Here is a 22,498-nt window from a genome sequence, read left to right on the forward strand (position 1 = left end):
CGCGTCACCGACATACTCGTCCTCCTTTTGTTAATAAATTCAGACAAAAGAAAAAAGTTGTTGATGAATATATAGTTTAAGTAGTGAATGATTTAAATATTATTCAGTAAATTTAATTTTAATAATTAAATACTTTAATTTAAATATTTTATTTTATTATGCATTCATTAAATGTATTTAAAGTCTATTTTTTATGTCAAATATGCAAATTTTAAGTTCACTCACTGTACGTGACACATCTATTAGTTTATTAATCCAATGCAATCATAAAGGTCAAACACATCCATTGTCAAAAATAGAATTGGAATTGTTTGTAGATTAGACTCTCAATGAAACTACAGTAATTATCAGTACCAGTGACTTTATCGTGATTTAACTACAATTTAATCGTATTTGGTAGAAGCGTTATTACATTATCACATAAATTAACATTTGCTGCACGTTCGAACATAATTATATATTCTTAGATTGTTATTAGAGTTTATAAAATAATAATTTAAGGAAAGCTTCAATTAACCCTAAAATTTATTGTTTATTTAAAAATTTTTTTCGGTTGTTGCCTGTGGGAGTATTTAATATTATTTTTTTTGTCATAATTAAAAAAATATTTACCAGTCAATGAAAACCACGAATTATTTAAGGCGTTGTGGTTGCTAATGTAACATATTAAACAAAAGAAAAACAAAAATATATTGATGTATTTTTTTAAAGTTCACCAAAGTTATAAATTAAAATGTGAAGCAGAAATGATTCAGCATAACAATGAAGATGTGAATTACGGAACCAAATGTTCAAGTAAAGAGAATGCAAGGTCGATTAATAATATGTAATGATCGATAATTATAAATTAATAGAGCTAAAAAAGAAAACGTTGATCGTGTTAAAGAAGACATGTGATGTTCCGATGGGTTTTTCCTGGTTTAGATTTTTATCGGCATTTGTTCGGTACATAAATCCGACCAAATTAGTGAGTGCTAAAAGGTCATTGGAGCTTCATCCTTTCGTTTCGACAATACCGAAATGTTAATTCTAATACTTTTTGTGTAAATCAAGGTTTAAATGTAACTAATTAAACTAAATGATAAGTAGTTTATATGAACTGAATAGCTAAAGTATCTAAGAATTAGTAAATAAATAAATAAATAAATAAATAAATATTTGAATTAAATTTATACAATTTGAAAATTGATCCCATAACGAATAATATATTGCATAAATAATAGTTATTTATGCATTCTTCATATAGAAGGTTTAAATGTGACACATTATTTATCACAAAATAACAATTAGTTTTATTTGATTGTTCTTAATAGTCGATATATCCGAGAATGAAAATACTTTCCAATATTATTGAAATATATTTATATATTAAAATTTTTATTTTCACTAATGAAATGTGATATAAATATAGCATTCTTAATTTAAATCATTTAAATTAATTTTAGGTTTAAATTACTATGATTTACTGACCATTATTGTAATTATATGGTGAATGCGCCGGGCGATAAAATGTATATAACATTAAAATATGTACAACCTTTCCAACATGTTAACATTTTTTTTTAAATCTATACGTCTACACATGTAAAAAATAAATTAACATAAAATTTAATCATTATAATATAATTAATGTTGAATATTTTATTCTTGAAATTAATTTAATTAATATTATCTTTATTATTGTTATTGTTATTACTGTTGGTATTGTAAATAAATTCTAAATAAGGTTTAAAGTTTAAATTTTAAGTAAATTTAGTTTGTTATGTTGTCTTTCGTATCAAATTATAAATCTTTAATTAAAGGATATAACCTGATTCTTTGTTCAGATGATTAATAAAAATGTTAAATATTGTTAATTTAATAGTGAATATATTTCAACACATTTAGTAACTATTGTATTTTACAAAATTGGAGTAAATTTAGTCTGTTATGTTACCCCAGTCTTTTGTATCAAATTATAAATTTTTAATTAAAAGATATAACTTGATTTTTTGTTCAAATGATTAATAAAAATGTTAAATATTGTTAATTTAATATTGAATATATTTCAATACATTTAGTAACCTTTGTATTTTACAAAATTGGAGTAAATTTAGTCTGTTATGTTACCCCAGTCTTTTGTATCAATTTATAAATTTTTAATTAAAGGATGTAACCTGATGTTATGTTAAATATTGTTAATTTAATATTGAATATATTTCAATACATTTAGTAACTATTGTATTTTACAAAATAGGGGTAAATTTAGTCTGTTATGTTACCCTTAGTCTTTTACATCAAATTATAAATTTTTAATTAAAGGATATAACCTGATTCTTTGTTCAAATGATTAATAAAAATGTTAAATATTGTTATTATTATTGTTGATTAATTATTGTTAATTTGTAAGAAAGATATTTTTCTATTACAAGATTACGATAACATTTTTATATAATTTTAATTTAAGTAATTAAAAAAGGAAATGTTTAAAATATAATTAAATTTAAAACACATAATATCACGAAATTAAATAAATTCTAAATAAGGTTTAAACTTTAAATTTTAGCACGTGGAAAATTTGCCTTTAAATTTTATGTATTTTTTATAGGTTTATAATTATGAACACATACATAACATGAACGTAGATTTATGTTATTTTTCTTGAAAATGTTTTGAGCACAGGTACATTTTATGATTTAACGACAACAATTCGACAATTCGTCCGTCAACTGAAAAAACCCAATTAATCAGTTGACAAAAGGCAACAAACAAATCTATATAAATAAAGATGTAAGCGATAAAATTTCGATGACACAGCGTGCAAGGCAATAAAACACACAAATCACACGTGATGATATTAAAAGCCGCAATAAAAGTGCGACAATAAAGAAGCTCCGGCACTTAAATCCGTCTGAGGTCAGTATTTTGACGGATTCGCCGCGATTACGAATGACGAACGGTGCGACTTGTTTTATTTTTATAAACAAAATACCATGTTACAATATTACATATAGAGTAACAAAGACGTCCCCCCTTTGAGATCTCCCACTAGACGCTTTCGTATAAAAGTCGCTGTTATTATTTCAACAGCATCCTATTCGCAACAGGTCAGTGCCGGGTTAGGGGGTTTAATATTTGTGGTTTTTTTTTTGGAAGTTCTCCTCGTCCCTAAGACTTTTGTGTGAATAAACTGTGCAATATGATACTCAAGGTAGGATTTCGATAGTGCCCATTTTGGATCGAGTGAAACAGTGTTGATTGTTGTGAGGATCAATAATTTTCGTTTATTTTTTCTTAATATTTTAAGCAATAAACGAAAGTGACTGTGAAAATTGTTAAACACCTTTTCACTCTATCTATGAAAGTTAGATTACAATTTAATTAGTGAATTTTTTATTGACTGAAGGTGAATATTAAGACTTTTTTTCCACATAAAATATTAAATGTAAATCAAACTAACATGAGTATGACCTAATTTTTTTTTTTAATTTGAATATTGTGTCTTAGCACGAAACGATAATTTGGGATATTTTTCACGAGTACAAAAACTGAACTGATAAATTTGAAAGTGGCCATCCAGTCTGCCTACAATTTTTACGTTATGTCAGTGAGAGTACGTTCACTAAGTCGTCTAGGTGAAGCACTTGTCCTGTCGGGAATTCAGATCATTTGAGCTGATCGCCGGGCTTGAGATAATTCACTTTTTGTTTTTCCATTCATTTCCTGCCCACGACATCCTCGTACGAGTGTAATTCATCATGAATATTCATATAGCATGGCAAAAAAGAGTAAAAGTTGATACCATTATTTCTAAATCAAATTGGTTTGTTGCGTAAATGTTTGACCAGTGACCAATTAACTTTGGTAGAGATAAGGTAAATTACCGAAAGCAATTGAGGAAATATATTTTTTAATAAAAAGTCAAATTAAGTGAATATGAACACTACGAAAAGTTGTATGATAATGACTGTGGTTTATGTACGTGGGAACTTCTTATAATTGTATGCAACATTTATTTATGTGTGCGAATCACCACGTTGTGTAATACAAAAACTATCCTATAATTCAAATTTTAGCCATTCAACGAGAAAATTTTGATATATTTTACAATTCTGCTTATTTTATTAAAGCTACGAAGTTCAATTTATATTACACTTATTTTATATTCATATTTAATATACTGAATTTGATATTTTATAATATCTATTTTTAATATAAATATTGATAAGGCAAAAATGCATCTAAATTATTATGATAATTATTTAAATTTACCAAAATATCGAAGAAATATTTAAACATAAATTTTTTAATTTTAAATTAATTCAACTGTGATTATATTTGAATATGATTATTTGTATATTTTACAATATCATTATAAAATTATTGTAATTATTTTTTGATTTAAATAACAGGAATATTTATTTGCCGATATTAAATAAGTTATATTCATGGAGTTATAATTTATTTTAATTTTATTTTCTTAATTAAATGACATAACCTGATTTTTTGTTCAAATGATTAATAAAGATGTTAAATATTGTTAATTTAATATTGAATATATTTCAATACATTTAGTAACTATTGTATTTTTCAAAATAGGCGTAAATTTAGTCTGTTATGTTACTCTCACTCTTTTGTATCAAATTATAAATTTTTAATTAAAGGATAACCTGATTTTTTGTTCAAATGATTAATAAAAATGTTAAATATTGTTAATTTAATATTGAATATATTTCAATACATTTAGTAACTATTGTATTTTTCAAAATAGGAATAAATTTAGTTTGTTATGTTACCCTACTCTTTTGTCTGTTTTAGTAATGAGGATTAACAAATAATCTCGTTATCTTTTAATTAATTTTAAATTTATCTTAAGTAGTAATTCAAAAAAGATTTCGACACACATAATTATAGTTGTGTTAAAACAATGAACACGTACTCTCCTTATTTCATGTTAATACTCTCATAACATTTATTTTAAATAAAAGTGAATTACAAATGACATTCTCCACAAATTTTACCTTGATATTCTGCTAGACCTTTTGTAATTATTTACATTCGAAATCTTCAAGAAGCCTATATTTAATTCCCGGGATTAATTAAGCAAACACAATGGCTTGCTAAAATGTTTTAATTTATAATTCATAATAATAGCTGCTGTTCTAGTATGTTTATGTAATTGAGGTAAAATTAATAATAAATTTCATTCAATAGCGTACACCCACAACAACGAAAAATATGCACAAGCAGATGACTAACTGAAACAAGAATTTCTTCCTATATATGTGTACATGCGTTTTTTGTTGTATTCTTGCCACACAGGACATATGTTAATTATGTAAAAGAAATGACATTCATTTAAATAAACTTGTTTATAACACGAATATTTATAGGATTTTTAAATTTTTCATAACTGATTTTTATGATATTTTTATTGCGGATTTAAAATTACATATACTTTCTTAAATCCTTCTTAATTATAATATATATAACAGGCTCAAGAAAAAATTTTGATCGAATCAAATTTATTAAATCATTTCTACTGTTTATCTTGGAGTGAATTTTTATGATATAATATGTTGTTTTAAATAAATTTAATTAAATTTTTTATCTAATAATTATTACCTTTACATCTCATCTTTAACTATTCAATTTAGTTTGATACACTGTTCGTGATAGAATCAAACTGCCACTTTAATTATAATTTATAATGGTTTTCCAGAAACCAATAATAAACTTATTACTATTATTTACTAAATTGTTACGAAGCAATATAATGTATAAAAAGCATAGATTGCCAAGAGGTTTGTCCTATCTTAAGGATAGATTAGGATTAATTTTAATTAATAATAATTATATTTTTTAAGAAAAATATTATTTGTCTTAAAAAAATGATTTTTGTAATTCTTAATAATTTCTGAACAAATCTGATTTCCTTATTTTTTTCTTCAGACAGTTGGTTAAAAAAAATATATTTCCTTGAAACTCCTCTTGTAAAAAGTACCTTAAAAGTAAGGTAAAAAGGTAAAGAACGAGTCATGTGTGATTAAAAGAAGTATATATTAATATTATTTTTTATTTAGATTTTTCTACAGACAGTTTTTGATTTAAAAAAGAAATATTTTATTGAAAGTCCTCTTGTAAAAAGTGTCTTAAATGTAAGGTAAAAGGTAAAGAACGACTCATCTGCGATTTAAAAATAGTTCTGGATGTTATTTCTTATTTAGATTATTTTTTAAATTATCAGTTCATTCTACAGGACAATTTCTGAACAAATTTGATTTCCTTATTTTTTTCTTTAGACAATTTTCGGTTAAAAAAAGGAATATAACATATAAAAAGCATAGATTGCCAAGATGTTTGTCTTATAATCTTAAGGATAGATTAGGATAATTAATAATAATTATTATTGAATGACAAAATCTTCAAAGTAAAGAATACAAATTGAATGTTTGCATTATAGTAATTTAGTAAAATTGTATAAGGATAATTTTTAGATTGTAATGATATTTAGTGGTGGCCATGAGCCAAATAATGTAAAGAATTACTATAAATTAACTTCGTGTGAAAAAAAAAGAATATGCGAAATTTTAAACTTAAAATGAATAGTGTTCATGGTATGTCCATGATATCTAAATGGTCCGAAAATTTGTTAAATTTTGTCTATTGTAATCATAACATCACAAATGTAAATTTAAAAATAATTCTGTATGTTATAAATAAAGGTCAAAAACGATTTATTTTTCAACAAGTCCCACCCAGAATGATTGGGATTATCCACACCATTCGTTCATGCCCATTTATAACCCTGAAAAATACAGATTATTCATTCTCGAAGATGGTAAAGGCAACATGCAATAATACGATGGTATGCTGTGGGTGGGTGTTTTAACACAATAGATTTGGAGCGGCATAATTAGAAAGACGTGCTGCATTTTCCGTTACTTCTTTCCCATAACTAATAAATATTGATAATAATATGTAATATCTATTTTTTTATATTCATATTGTAACCATTAATTTATGCATGCTTTTATTAATTAAAAAATATTAATCAATACTTTTAATGTCATAATAATTTTTTAAGACTATAAAATGATGCAAATGTCTGTTTTGTAACTTATTGCAAACGTTTCTGATTTATATTATATTGAAAACAGTGAAACTTAAGTCATAAATATTGATATAATTTTGTTGACAAAAAACTGAAATAAAAGTTTTTATATATAAATGTAAAAGTCTATTAAAAATTATTTTGGTTTGTTAAATATTATTTAAATGAACGAAACTATGTTTTTTTTTTTTAGAATAATAGCTTTATTTCCAATGAGTAGATTTATCCTTGAATGGATTCAAAGTGATTTGTTTTATGCATAAATGTGCCCATCAATAACACATTTTCCTTTTCATTTAGTTATTTATAATTTCATTAATGAATAATAATGAAACTCCGGAGAGTTACAATGCCGTTAAATTATAATCAATGAGAATCTTATTGGATTAAAATGACCAATAAATTAATTATCCGGCAATTTACATATATTATGCGAAGTACCAATTACAATCATTTACTGAAATGCAAATAGACAAATAAATATTCTTTTATTTAATACCGTTGTTATTAGTAACGTAAATGGTTGAAATAAGCTTAATGAATGTGCATAATAATCAACGCATGTAAACACTAAATAATGACTAAAAATTATTTAAATTTATGGTGGATGAGACTTTTAAAATATTGGTGATGTAAATATCAAGACATACTAATTGGCAAAAAAAAAAAGTTGGTAAAATGCAACGAAAAAGTAAATTTACCATAAATATAACGGTAACATTTTTAAGTCTAGATAATAAAATTTATTACATTTATGTGATGGAATTCCCGCTTGCTACATTTGTCATAAACTCCCACTCTTCTATAAATATCATGTTCATATGTCCAAGTTTTCAACTAGACAATTATATGAAATAACTGTCTGGTGGAAAAAGTAATGATTAATGATTATCATTATAAGACAAAAGGGTTAATTAATTAATTTATAATCATTATGTTCCTATTCAGCCTAATTTTAAGGACAAGACTTCGTATGAACTCTTCTATATATTTTAATGAAATTTGGTTGAAAAGACAATCAGATATACGCCTTTCTATAATTCTACTAGTGGCGTTTAATATTTAAACTAATAAAATATGTTTTCTGTCGTAAAAAAATGATTTTTGTAATTCTTAATAATTTCTGAACAAATTTGATTTCCTTATTTTTTTCTGCAACACTTTTAGGTTAAAAAAAGGAATACTTCCCTGAAAATCCTCTTGTAAAAAGTGTCTTAACTGTAAGGTAAAAAGGTAAAGAAAAAGTCATGTGTGATTTAAAAAAAGTCCTGGATGTTATTTCTTACTTAGATTATTATTTAAAATTATCACTCTATTCTACAGAATAATTTCTGGACAAATTTGATTTTCTTAGTTTATTCTACAGACAGTTTTCGGTTAAAAAAAGAAATATTTTCCTGAAAATCCTCTTACAAAAAGTGTCTTAAGAGTAAGGTAAAAAGGTAAAGAACGAATCATGTATGATTTAAAAAAGTCCTGAATATTATTTCTTATTTAGATTATTCTATAAAATTATCAGTCTATTCTACAGAATAATTTCTGAACAAATTTGATTTCCTTATTTTTTTTATACAGATGGTTTTCGGTTAAAAAAAGAAATATTTCCCTGAAAATCATCTTACAAAAAGTGTCTTAAGTGTAAGGTAAAAAGGTAAAGAACGAATCATGTGTGATTTAAAAAAGTCCTGGATATTATTTCTTATTTAGGTTATTCTTTAAAACTATCGGTTTATTCTACAGAATGGTGAATAAGGCAAAAGAGATTTCATTCATTTCTTGTAAGAGAGTACTTTATGGTATATTGGTACATTCTTGTAATGACGTCTTAAAAAAATGTATTAAATTTAAATCAGATTTAATTGAATGTTTAAACTAAATGGTACATCGGCTTTAAATAGTTTACTATTTAATATCAATGTTGAAAATTAATAATATAAATTTTAAATATAAATACACGTCTCTCTTATAGTTTTTTAAAAATGAGCCAATGGAAGGAAAAATAATTAATACGTGTATGTATGAACGCAAATATGGATATTAAATTGAATGGGTATATATTTTTTTGTGTTCGTATCTTCAATTAAACATAATTGTTAATGGCCTAAAGCAAGAGCTTAAAAATAATCACTGTCAGACAACATAAACACCAACATGCCTACTGTAGAAACAGTTAGAGCAAATATATTGAGTTTTACACAATGCATCGCAATTAACACATCATTCTGACTCACAATACGTTTTCTAACATATAATTTTCTGTTACAGGTACGGATCGTCAATAGTTGTTTGGATTTAAAGTATGTGATTACTTAATTTTTATAATCGGAGAGTGTAATCTGAGACTTAAGTCTATTGTTATGTAATTTTCGATTATTGGGATGAGAAACATTTCGACATCTATTATTCGATGCTTTAATATTATAGAAATAACCGTATTTTTACTAATTTATGACATTCCTTTGCTTTCGTCCGAAGTAGCTAACCAGATTCTAGAAGATATATTGGAATTCGGAGACGATTTTGTAATGTGTAATTATATAAAAGATTGTGAATTGTGCCGACCAAACTCTCCCACACCTATTATTTAACATTCCATATGAAATTAATTTTGAATATTTTACGCAAAAATACGTCTCCATTAATAACATCCTTGTGCAAGGATCTTATTCTACTTAATTTATTTTTATTGAAGTGAAGTGAAAACTTCTTTAGCGGCGTTGGGAACATTTTGGTAGGGGTTCGCGTCACCGACATGCTCGTCCTTCTTTTGTTAATAAATTCGGACAAAAGAAAAAAGTTGTTGATTTGGCTGGTAACCTCGGTTATTAGACCAAAAAACTATGTGTCTGCCGCCGTTTCAAGAGGTACCCGAAAACTAGACCTTAAGAATAAAATCCCGGAACTAGAGGGTGAGTTACAGCTGTACACTTGAAAGCATTTTGAAATCGGGTAAAATTTTACTAACGCAGTGGTTCTGTTAAAGGCCTCCAGGTAAGCCGGAAATGAGTTTGACGCTAATATCTATTACTATTTTGAAAGTGGTTCCTAGAGAAGAATGCCGTCTGAAAGGAATCTATATATAGAAATATTCGAAATTTTCAGGATCATCTTTGTTTCTGATGTACTTTCAAGGAAAAAATCAGAGCCCAATTCTGTTACAATCTGTTACCAACGCGCTCAATTTCGTCGAAAAGTAATGGATCTGATATATGATATATACCAAATATCGTGGGGGTTAAGTTTAGAAGATCAATTTGCCAAATAATCGTTGAAGATCAGTATTTAAATCAAGCAAGTTTATTAAGCAAAATTAAAACATACTTGTTTTTTATACCTTCAACAAAAGTGTGTAAACTGAAAATTAGACTTTCTTAACAAATAATAATAGATTTAATGTATTTTTAGAAGTGAAAACTTCTTTAGCCGCATTGGGCACTTTTTGGTAGGGAAATATTATGCGTTCGCGTCATTGACATGCTCATGACTGGCGCATGCGCTGTGTGCTGTGCGCCTTAGACACTTTTTGAATGTATGAAATATCGTGCGTTCGCGTCACCGACATGCTTATACCAGTATATCTGTAGCTATACAGTTGACGTGTAGTACTGTATATATCTTATAAGTGAAATTGAATGGATTTAGTGAAAAATTTATTTAAATATGTCCAATGATCGAAAACTCAGTACTACAAAACATAAAACGACAATCGATGCCCCTTTTATGCGATACTTAAATAAATTTGAATTAAACATTTTCATTTCTTACTTTAGTTACCATAAGCCTATTGTATCTTTTTTAGAACAAAATGAAATAATTGAAAGTACAAAAATTCTAAGTATTGTTGAAATTAATGATGACAATGATGCAAACAATTAAAATAATGTTAAAAATCAAGTACATTGAAATTTAAGTAAATACAAATACTATCCATAAAAAATATGATTGTATATTAATTGTTATTTCAATTGAATTGTATTTATATTTTGTCATGATCTTGTACGGCCCGTAATATATTTAAATAATAAAAAACCATATAAACATGCATAAAATTGTTGCTTGGAGTGTCAATAGATGTGAAAACCAGATTGATAAATTGAATTCATACATCATGAAATTTCAAATTTTAATACTAAAAGTTCTAAGTTCTCACTTTTATCGGCAGTCTCTATAACTGCCAACTTTAATTCTTTTATGTTTGTATTACATTTGTTACTTGACTTGAATATGTGAGGATGTAACATTATATTGGCGTGTAATCTACATAAGAACAACATTTTTACTAAATGTTCACGAACCCGTAACAACATTCCAAGCAGACATTGTTCAATGAAACACTACGGCATGGCACAGCAGTGCGTGGCTCGACGTTCAGCAAATTGTAGGTCAAGTTTGGCCGGCCACCAAATCCGCGTTAGAAAGTAAACAGATCGTCATTCACCGGTGCATTTGGTCGATCGATCGGCGGTCAACATCCTTCCGTCCATTGTGGACCGGCCAGCCTGACAACAACCTTAACCTATCCCTGCGCTGCCACAACTGGTTGAGGCCCGCGTATCACGATTATTCAAAGTGAGCATCCGGTTACGGCATGCAACACTCAAACTGAACTTTATTGGCGATTGCAATACACATTCCATATGTGGGACGATGAATAGGGATAGATCAATTACGATCGTTTGCTCATAAATTAGGTGTTTCTTTCGAATGGGATACGCACACAATGGACAAGAATTTTGTAATAACATTAATTTTTTTTTTGTTTAATTTGGGCTCTTTCCTAACTATCATTGTTAAAATACTGTAATACTTAAAAATATCTAGACATGCTTTGAGGCTAATTTGAAAAAACCCATTCTAATATTTATAAATTATATTTAAACATTTTTAGTTTAGAAAAAATGGTATTGTTTAAACCATAATCATGCAACGTTACAATACTTCATCAGATATTAATTTTTTTCTTGTTTATTTTGTAAAAATAATGTTTTTCATAAGTGATGAGTCAAGAATCCAGACATTTAATTAACCTATGACACAATTGGGACTTAAAAACTCGTTTTAATCTTATGATATAAACATAAAGTAATAACATAAATAATGAAGATAAGTGTGTCAGGTTCAGTGGCAACTAGCTTGAGAGGCACAGGGATTCATGCCCAGCCTTTATTGTACGTTGCATTAAAAATAATTTTGTTAGCTACAAATCAAAAAACTAAATATTCAGCTTGCAAAAAGTGGAACAACTTTTTATTAAATGTCACAAATCTCTACAAAATCCACAATAATTTTTAATTTAATAGTATACACCAAAATATTTGTTTTATAATAAATACTATTCAAAATTTGGAGATATAGAAGGAAAAAACAAAACTGGACGACCAAGAAAAACCAATAGGTTTCAGAATAAAAAAATTTATCCTATTCCAAAAAAGATCCTTCAGTGAATTCCAGCAAAATAAAAAGTCTACCACTACTGTCAGAGAAGAACAGACGAGCCAGAGTTGTGTTTACCAAGTCCCTTTTACACTGGACTTTAAATGATTGGGAACAAGAGATCTGTAGTGATGAAATCAAGTTTAATCTGGTTAGTAATGATGGGATTTTATATGTAAGGCGACCTATTCATGAAAAGTTTAACCCAAAGTTTACCATGCTCACTGTTAAACACGGTAACAGGTCGGTAATGGTATAGGGCTGCTTTTCGGGATTTGGAAAGGGTCCTCTCCTTTGAATAGAGGGTATCATGGATTGTTTTATGTATAAAGAAATATTGAGGAACAGTATGGTACCGTATTCAGATAAAAATATGCTACTAAAACTTTATTTTCAACAAGATAATGACATGAAGCTCACTTCAAAATATTTGAAGCAGTGGCTTTTAAGGAATAAATTAATGTTATGAACTGGCCATCTCAATTTCCCAATCTAAACACCATTGAAAACTTATGATAGATAGTTAACAACAAAATAAGACGCAATAAGTGTATTATTTGTAGTAATAAAACTTTAAATAGCTTAAGTTGCTCTACTTTTTGCAAGTCCAAAACAAATAATCATCAGTAAAATTAACTATGTAAGTGTAAAATTTATAAAGGGAAGTTAATTTTTTATATACATTTTTTTGAACATCGTAAACAGGACAAAAATAATTTGGATTTTAAAAAAATTGCTCTACTTTCGAATTTCATTAAAAAATATGCTAGTAGTGTCTAATCAAGGAGTAGTTGAGAATTAATTAAAAATAGCATTCCACGAAATTAGTATTTCTCTATATATTAAAGTTAAAAATAAAGTTTCCTTAAATCTGTGATGCCATAAAATTTGGTGTGTATACGGTACAGTTTTATAGTTTTTTTAACGAACATTTTTAATTAAAAATGACAAATTTTCATCACCAAAACTAATATTTCAAGAATTTTATCTGAAGTAATAAAAATAAAAACCAATTGTAATTTTAGTATTCTCTATAAGTTTTCAATGTTGCCAAATGTAGTCATTAATTTTATTTTTAAATATGCGTTGAGATGATTGATGTGTGTGTTATGATAAATATGATAATTACTTAATCATAGGAACTAAATAATGCTACACATCGTTAAGTAACGTGCTAAATTATAATTCACTATTATACTACTTTAGTGGCTGTTATACAATCGTTTATAATTTAAATACAAATGATACATTAATGGAGGTCAGTGTTTCTATTAGAGTGAATAACAGTTTGTGATTACCTACCTCACTATGATACAAATTGAAACTGAATTAAAATAATAAACTGTTATAGCAGGTTTTCAATTAGTTTAACTAATGGTAATTGTTTATTGTTAATTAAATATATTGTTTTATTACTTTAATGATTATTTCATTGTAAAGTTTATTAAATTTTTGTACTTACATATAAAATATTATTTGTTTAAACATTTCTATTAAATTATATGTTTACGATATGAATATAAAAATTATTTAAATATGAAAAATGGCAAAAATAATATAAAAAATATACACGAATACCATTCATATAATTTAAAGTGTACAAACAATACAACTTTTCAACAAGTGATGTTCTAGAAATTTCGTTCTGTTCTTTGGCCGTTCTTATTTGCTTAACGATTTTAGTGTTTTTAAGCTCTGATGTCTATATTTTATCCAGATTCAATGCTTCTTCTTTTCTGTTGAAGTTATTTCCGTGTTTATGGATTTCACTTGCTTCCCCAATCATTTTCTTGTGGTATCCAGTTGTCGAGTTGTGTTGTGTATCTTGAAATTTTATTTTATGATTTCCATCTAACAAACAGTGCATGTTCAGCTACAGCAGACTTGTCTGATTGTCCTTTTATGCAGTTTTGTTTGTGTTCCTTAATCCTAGTCCCTATTGAACGTCTTGTAGTACCGATGTAAACTTTCCCGCAAGGGCATGGTATGCGGTATATCCCAGAAGCTGTTTGATGGTCTCTCCTATCTTTAGCAGATCTGAGACTGTATTGAGTCTTTCTTATTAATATAAAAACAGTATGGATGTTATGTTTTAATAAGATTTTTCCAATTCTATCTGTGACTTTACATATATATGGGAGAAAAGCTTTACCAATCGTGGACTCACTAGATGGATCTTTATAATTAGTATGAGGTCTCTTTGTACGTCTTACTACTGAGCATTTATATCCGTTGGTCTGTAGTGTTTTTTCCAAGTGTTGTTCTTCAGTGAGGTGGTGTGAGGCACTTATCCTTTTGACCCTTCCGGTTAGTGTTTTGATGACCTCTTGTTTTTGACTAGGATGATGGTTAGATAGTTTATGTAGATACCGATGGGTGTGTGTAGGTTTTAGATATACTATATGGTCTAAATGTTCACCCACTCTTTATACTAGGACATCCAAAAAAGGTATTTGGTTCTCCTTCTCCTATTCCATTGCGAATTTGATATTGTTATGTTGAGAATTTAAGCGTTTGAGAAACTGATCTAGTTTTTCTTGCCCATGTTTCCATATCACGAAAGTATTATCCTTGTAACAATACCAAACAGAAGGTTTGTTTTTGGAAGTCAAAATCGCTTTTTGTTAAAATTTATCCTATAGAAATTGGCGATCACTAAGAAGACTGTCCATTGCTAATTCTTCAGTCTGTTCGTAGAATTTGATGTTCCAAACGAAATAGCTTTCAGTAAGACACGTACCAAAAAGATCCACTATATCTGGAGGAAATATTTCTGATATCATATTTAAGAAATCATTGACAGGAAGTTTACTGAAAAGTGACACTACGTCGAAACTGACCAGGCTATCTTCTACGTCCTCCATTCAAGATCTCAACAAAATTAGTGGAATCTTTGATCAACTTTGGGGTGTTTCGAACATGTATATTATAGGAGTATTAACAATAAATATGGAAACAATGGTCACGAAAGCCTCAACCTTTTACATTAGATTTAAACAATCACAATGAAGGGGATGGCTGTTTTTCTCAGTAAATTACTTGACCAAACTGTTAAAAGATTAGAAGCAAACTATTCTTTTTATCCCATAAACCGTAAATCAAACTTATAGTCACAAAAGCCTTAACCTTTAGCAATATGATTTTTGAAAAATCTTGAAGATACAATATATTGAATATTAAAAAATAAAATCAAATATTTACTTTAATAAATCATTACGTAACAAATAATTGTTTTGATTAGAAACTTTCATTTATTGTTTATTTGTGACCGACATTATGTTTCAATTACCAAAACATGTTTGGCTAGTTGACTACTGCCTTTCCTCGGGATATTTTAGTTGCATAAATTAGTCCGCCGTTTATTCGTAATTTATTACTCAGTATATCAGGGTATATTTCTGAAAGAGAAATTATTGAAATTAAACGATTTTTCGTGACCGATTAGCGACCCTAAAAAAACGAATTAAAAAACAATAGATTGTGCCATTACATAAGAACTAGAAAAACTTTTAATCTTGAACCGGGAACACACGTCGATTTTTTTCGCTTCGGCATCGATGTCGTAACTGTAGCAATTAGGAAACAATTTCGGTTCTTGAGGGCACATACTTTCTTATGTTTTAATGTGATCATTTAAATATCAATTAAACGTGGCGTTCTGAAAAACTTTGCTAATTGCGTTTTACGTAACGACTGTATATTATCTCATCGAAATAAATCAGTAAAAATATTTACGATATAAATAATAATAAAACACAAAAAACATTTATATAATTACATCCTGTTTTGTTAAGGATGTTGTCTTATTTATGTGCAATAGTGTAAATTGACATTTATAATCAAAAATGGAGATCGAGTTTGGTTTTGCAAGAGAAAATACGATCACGAGTTCAACCAACACAAACTGCGAACTGTATTTAAATTGCCTACATAAATTATGTTCATGTTCATTGTACATCTATCTTGTTTAAGTTCAAACACTAATTTTTTGATCATAATTTACGAATTTACTGTCATGTATTTAATATTAACCTTGGACTTGGACCAAATACCATATATGCATGGTATCAAGAATTCCGACAATAACTAAGATATTAAACTCTTGTTTCCTTTTACAATAAGAACATAAAAACTTTTTATTATTTATTATTATATTTAACTTTTAAATTCACTCTTAATGGTATACTTGTATTTGTTTATCAGTCTTTAACTTTTTTCAATCGACGATGCTGATGAAAATTCAACTTTTTATGAAATGTATTTGGTAGGGAAACATCTTACGGGTTCGCGTCACCGACATGCTCGGCTTTCTTTTATTAATAAATTCAGGCAAAAGAAAAAAGTTGTTGATTTGACTGGAAACCTCGGTTAATGCTAAAAGTTTTCACTTCTATTGACAGTCTCTATAACTGCCAACTTTAAATTTTTTTATAGAAACTATTGCGTGCTATTTATTTAAAAAATTGTTAATAATTAAGAAACTAATCAAATATTCCTAAAGGTTTAATTTAGAATTAATTGTTGCGTAGTTTATGTGTCATTGTTAAAAGTAATTTAATTAGTTACATCTTTAATATTAGTTAAAAGCTTATCTTATGTTAGTTATCACCTTAATTGTAATTGATATTAATTGAATCAACTGACACTGCATTTCAGATGATAGATTTTTTTAGGTAATTAAACTTGTTTATCTGAAATCTTATTAATTAGTTTAGGAAATGATCATTACCTGTACAAATTACACACATTAAGTTTATAATGTTAAATTTTATTTTACATAATTAAATATGATGTTATAATAAATGGTATAATAAATTCCGAAATTGTTCACAAAAGGAGACCATTAAATTTAAATAACGAGCTGCAATTAATAATTACTGAAATAATTAGGAAAACAACAATTTAAATAATTCACTTCTTATTTAAATTTTTAAATTTTTCTACGTGGTACCAAAGATATTTATTATCGATAATCTGTAAGTATTTTTTAAATTTATAAATTAAATGCTGTTGAATTTGCTATATTATCTATTTTACTATGTTTTTTAATCACAAGTTTCGAATATTTTTTATGTTGCTAAATAATTGAAAGTACAAAAAATACATTTCCCAATGATTATTTATTTAATTTTAATAATTTAACATACTGTTTAGTAAATTATTCCCAATTACAAAACAGTTTAGAAATTCTATTTTAATTCAATTTGCCTTTTAAATAATTATAATCCTAATTAATGGTATAATTAATGAAATATATAAAGGAATGTTTAGTAAAATTTCCCACCTACACCTACCAATGTAAACAATTATACATAACACTATTATTCAACACATTGCATAATTGAATACCTGCAAAATTTTAATCATTTCATTAATTGTTAATTATAAAAATATGGGACGTGTATATTTTTGACCTGTATTATGCAAAATTAAACCTTTATTACAAGTTCATCATATAAATTTATTCCGTTTTGCAGTTTGCATAATAATTTCCATATTGGCTTTCAGAAGTTTGTTTATCTAACACTTTAAATAACTTTGATTTTAGTCAAGATCACAAGATCAGGCATTATATTACTGGGTAATTTGATACATGTTAAATTTATGGCACAAATTGTGTGAGTCGAAAGTTATATAGGGGAGGGTGAACTTTTTTACGACCTCGCTATAAAAAACACATAACATTTAAACAAGTTATAATTTGCCGGAAGAATTAAATAGAAAGCTCAATGCGAGCTAATTAGAGTCAATTGAAAGTTGAAAACAAAGTTAAGACGTCAATTATAAATTAGGAGCATCCTATAGAATTATTATAAAATTATCTTGACTGTCAAATTAACATTGAGGCTGTGTTAATATTGAATAGATTGATACTTTTTTAAAGAAACCTTTCTCCGTTTTGATTATGTGGCATGCAATAATCTAATGATATGTTTTTTGTTCCTTGCCAAGTAGACATGAGGATCTAAAAGTGAGTGTGAGTAACTAGAATTTTTTTGCCAGTAGAAAGACTTATATTTAAATGAGGAATGGAAACATACTGAGTGCTTCATAATATGTTGGAGGCTTCAGCAATAATCAATTATTGTAACTAGTAATGTATAAGACCATAAAGATCAAATTAATGAATCAAATTACTTACTTAGGTTGTGGACAATAAAAGTTTTGCCAATTTACATAAATTTTGAATTTATATGAACTTCTGTATAAGCTTAAATTGATAAAACAAAGATTTATAGGTTCTAATAAATTAAGCAACATTATTTAAGAATAAATGAATGAATTGTTTATGGATGACTATAGATAGCATTAAATTAATAATAAAAAATGCCTTTGAAATGAGGTCTCACAAGTGCACCAAAAAAAAATATTTAACAAATTTTTTAATCTACAAAAATAGTATTTCCTGAAAATAGCAGGTTTTATCGATGGTCGACACAACTTTATTGAGATAATAGGCTCTTGGAAAACTAAATAAATCATTAAAAATAATTATTAGGACCCAAATCTATTTAAGGGTCTTTTTCATAGAAACTATATATGATAATTTTAGAGAAAATTGGCCATGTATTCTGGCTCACCCTGTAACCTCCTCTCAAAATGTATAGAATATTCCAAAATGTTTTAAAGTTAATTAACGTTATAATAGGTTCTATCATTTTTAACAAAGTAATGAGTAGTGATGAATAAAATTATATATAAATATTATATTACATTTCATTTTAATTAAAAATAGCAATAAAATAAAATATACCATGAATTTAATTACTTTTAATTATAAAAATATTAAATAATATCCAATTACGGTAAGTATTTAAAAATCTTAAGCATTTAGCAATTTTTATTACTGTCAAGGACGCGACTCATCATAACTTAGTTCACGATTAAATAACATGCGGAAAGATATCTGAACATCACATAACTGCATAAGTGGGGTGTGGTCGGAAAAACATTTCATGCTATACATAAATCTGAAAGTACACAAATTAATTGCTTCTGCTCAAGGTGAATGTGTTGTTTGTTTACCTACCCATCTTCGATTATCCTTTAAAGGTTATTCCTTGGCAAAAAATGTTGACATGTATTTATTAGAAATTGCAAGTTCAATAACAATGCATTGCCGCAGGTAATTTGCATTGTTTAGTGGTGATGTTTATTTTAATTTTGAATCAATTTTGATTGGCGATCTTCTCCTATGATAAACACAAACTCTAAATCAAAGGAAGAAATTTTATTACCATCGTAAAATGTTTAATTGATGGTTAATTAAATTTATTGTTACAGATTAGTACAGCTTTATGCTGTATGCTAGCAGTGTCTTATGCTGCCATAGCTCCCGGCCAAAACGCTTATTTGCCTCCAAAGGAGTCAGGATATAAGTACGATAAACCGTCTGTGCCTTTCCCCGCCCCTGGTCCAGCTAGACCAAGCTTCCCTGCACCAAGGCCATCTTATCCTCAACCAACTCCATCTAGACCAAGTTTCCCACAACCTAGACCAACATTCCCTCAACAGCCCAGCCCGCCAAGGCCTACTTATACTCCAGCTCCAGCTCAACCAGGGCCAGGTTAGTTTATTTTTATATATTCTGATCAAATTTTAATTATTCGATATTATAAAAGAGATACAACCAAATATTGTAAACATTAATTTTAGCACTGCCAGTCCAACCATCTCCTCCATTTAGACCACAACCCAGGCCACCAGCAGCAACTGTGCCAGCTCCATACCAACCCATTCGTCCATCACCACCAAGGCCAACCGGAGGTCCAGCTTACATCCCGCCGGCTCCATCCAGACCCTCCATTCCCTCTCCACCCTCTTTTCCATCACCAACCCAACCAAGGCCTAGTTACATTCCATCAGCTCCAGCTCCAAGACCCACACAACCCCCATACCGTCCGCCACAACCCCCTCAACCCAAACCAACCCAACCTTTCCGTCCAACAGGACCTCCACAAACGTATATTCCTCCAAGGCCGACACCATCTAGACCAATTGGACCTCCAAGTCCTACCTACGGCCCAGGTCCATCCAGACCGTCTCCACCACCATACAGACCAACTGGTCCTGGACAACCTCAAGGTGCTGGCTCTAATAAAGATCAAAAGTTCGTAGGAGAAGTAAGTTTTTACTTTGTTTGTTATCAGAATTGTTGAATACTTTTATTAAAAATCATATTTTATCAGCCACTTGTGTTTTAGAACGATCACCTTTTGGTTCCTCATAAACCAGCAGAACCGTTCGATTTTAAGTATGCAGTTCAGGAACCATCGTATGGTAACGATTATTCTCACAATGCCGTAAATGATGGTGACAGGACTAATGGAGAGTATAGGGTACTTTTACCCGATGGAAGGACTCAAGTCGTCAAATATGTAGCTGATTGGGCAACAGGATTTCATGCAAAGGTACGACTTTTGTAAAATTTAATTTGTATATTTTAAATGGCGTTTTTAGATAAGCTACGAAGGAAACCCAAGCTATCCTAATTTCCAAGGATCAGGAACAGGTCAAAGACCAGTACAGTATCCAAGTCCCTCTGGTCCCTCCAGACCATCACTGCCAACAGGTCCCGCACCAGGTCCAAGTGGAGGGTACCCATCTGGAAGGCCAAGTGTACCGTTCCCCTCGCCTAGTGCCCCAAGCTTCCCAGCACCTAGCAGGCCAAGCCCTACAAATGTCAATCAACAATACAGTCCCAGTGGTGGATATAAATATTAGAAATCGAAAAGTACCTCCCAAGACAAACAGTATTAAAGCTATAATTTATATAGTTGGGGAAACATTGTAAAAGTAATCTTATTTATTTATACAATTAAGGTGTCTTATAGATTCCTGAATCATTCTTTTAGATACACGAATAAGATTAGTTCATAATTTCCTGCTGAAATTTTATTTTAGAAATTAGATATGATTTTTATCTATTTATTACATTGCCAGAATTTAGTTTAATTTTCAACTTATTGATCTGTTTGTGATGCTCTCTATAGATATTAATAGTCAAATGATGTATAGTTTAAAAACGATGGGAGGATGACAATTACGAAAACCTAAAATATTTTCATATTCCGAAACATTATTTGTAAATTATAAAAATAAGAAATATTTTTTTATTTTAGTATTATATTTTTCAGTATTTCCGACGAAATAAATTATTTATTGATAATTTAAGACACATTTAATTTTTCTGATTCATGTATAAATGTAACGAAAATAAATTATATTTTTATATTTATTGTTTTAATTTAAAACATTTATAATAACACTATTTATTATTTAATTTTTAATTCATTTCATTAAAATTGCTAATACATGAAATTAACATTTCTTAACTAATTTTATGTATTAATCCCTTTTATATAATTATTTACAATAACTTAAATAGCATAAAAAGTCAATATTTAAATTTTAAATATTTTTGTTTAGTGAACTAATAACCTTTATAAATATTATAACTTTCATAAATAAACTGATTATGGAATGCCTATTAAATAACTGAAGTTATATATATTTAGTTGTTTTACATTTAATAGATAGTCATAACTCGTTTAGTAACATCAATTTTGTAAAAATTGAATAAATGTTACAGTTCTTTGTAATTAGTGTAATAATTCAAGAAAATTTAAGAAGTCTCTATAGCATCTCTTTTTAGGCAACCAAGACTTCTTTCCGGCATAAGTCTCTGCATACATACTTTTTTCGTCACTCAACAAACTGATAATTCAGGTTTATTTTTTTTTTGTACAATTTAGAAAAGAACGAGAAAAGAATATACAGGCTCTAAAATTTTTTTACTAATATTCCCCTAAACTTTTTCCCTAATGACACAGTAGCGTAGATTCTAGGAGGTTCCCTTCTTTTTCACTGAGTATATTTAACAACTATTAAACGTCTCATATTTTTTACACAATTTATGTGAAAATAAGTACTTACAATATGTTGATTAATACTGATTATTACAGTCGTTCA

General features: G+C 28.0%; 1 protein-coding gene across 1 annotated transcript; it reads left to right on the plus strand.

Moving 5' to 3' along the window:
* Positions 1–3,036: 3,036 nt before the first annotated feature.
* Positions 3,037–21,760, plus strand: LOC109597570 (uncharacterized). The gene is made up of 5 exons (XM_020013298.2): positions 3,037–3,190; positions 19,811–20,093; positions 20,183–20,649; positions 20,731–20,937; positions 20,987–21,760. Exons 1-5 carry the CDS (start codon positions 3,179–3,181, stop codon positions 21,248–21,250), a joined length of 1,233 nt encoding a protein of 410 aa, XP_019868857.2. The 5' UTR covers positions 3,037–3,178; the 3' UTR covers positions 21,251–21,760.
* Positions 21,761–22,498: the final 738 nt, after the last annotated feature.

The sequence above is a fragment of the Aethina tumida genome, chromosome 2, assembly GCF_024364675.1.
Source record: "Aethina tumida isolate Nest 87 chromosome 2, icAetTumi1.1, whole genome shotgun sequence".
In the NCBI taxonomy this organism is placed as follows: Eukaryota; Metazoa; Arthropoda; class Insecta; order Coleoptera; family Nitidulidae; genus Aethina; species Aethina tumida.

Bases quoted from the DNA above. Each gene is read 5' to 3' on its own strand.
- LOC109597570 (XM_020013298.2), top strand. The intron at 20,650-20,730 runs GTAAGTTTTTAC...CTTGTGTTTTAG, and splicing joins ATCAAAAGTTCGTAGGAGAA to AACGATCACCTTTTGGTTCC. The intron at 20,938-20,986 runs GTACGACTTTTG...TGGCGTTTTTAG, and splicing joins CAACAGGATTTCATGCAAAG to ATAAGCTACGAAGGAAACCC.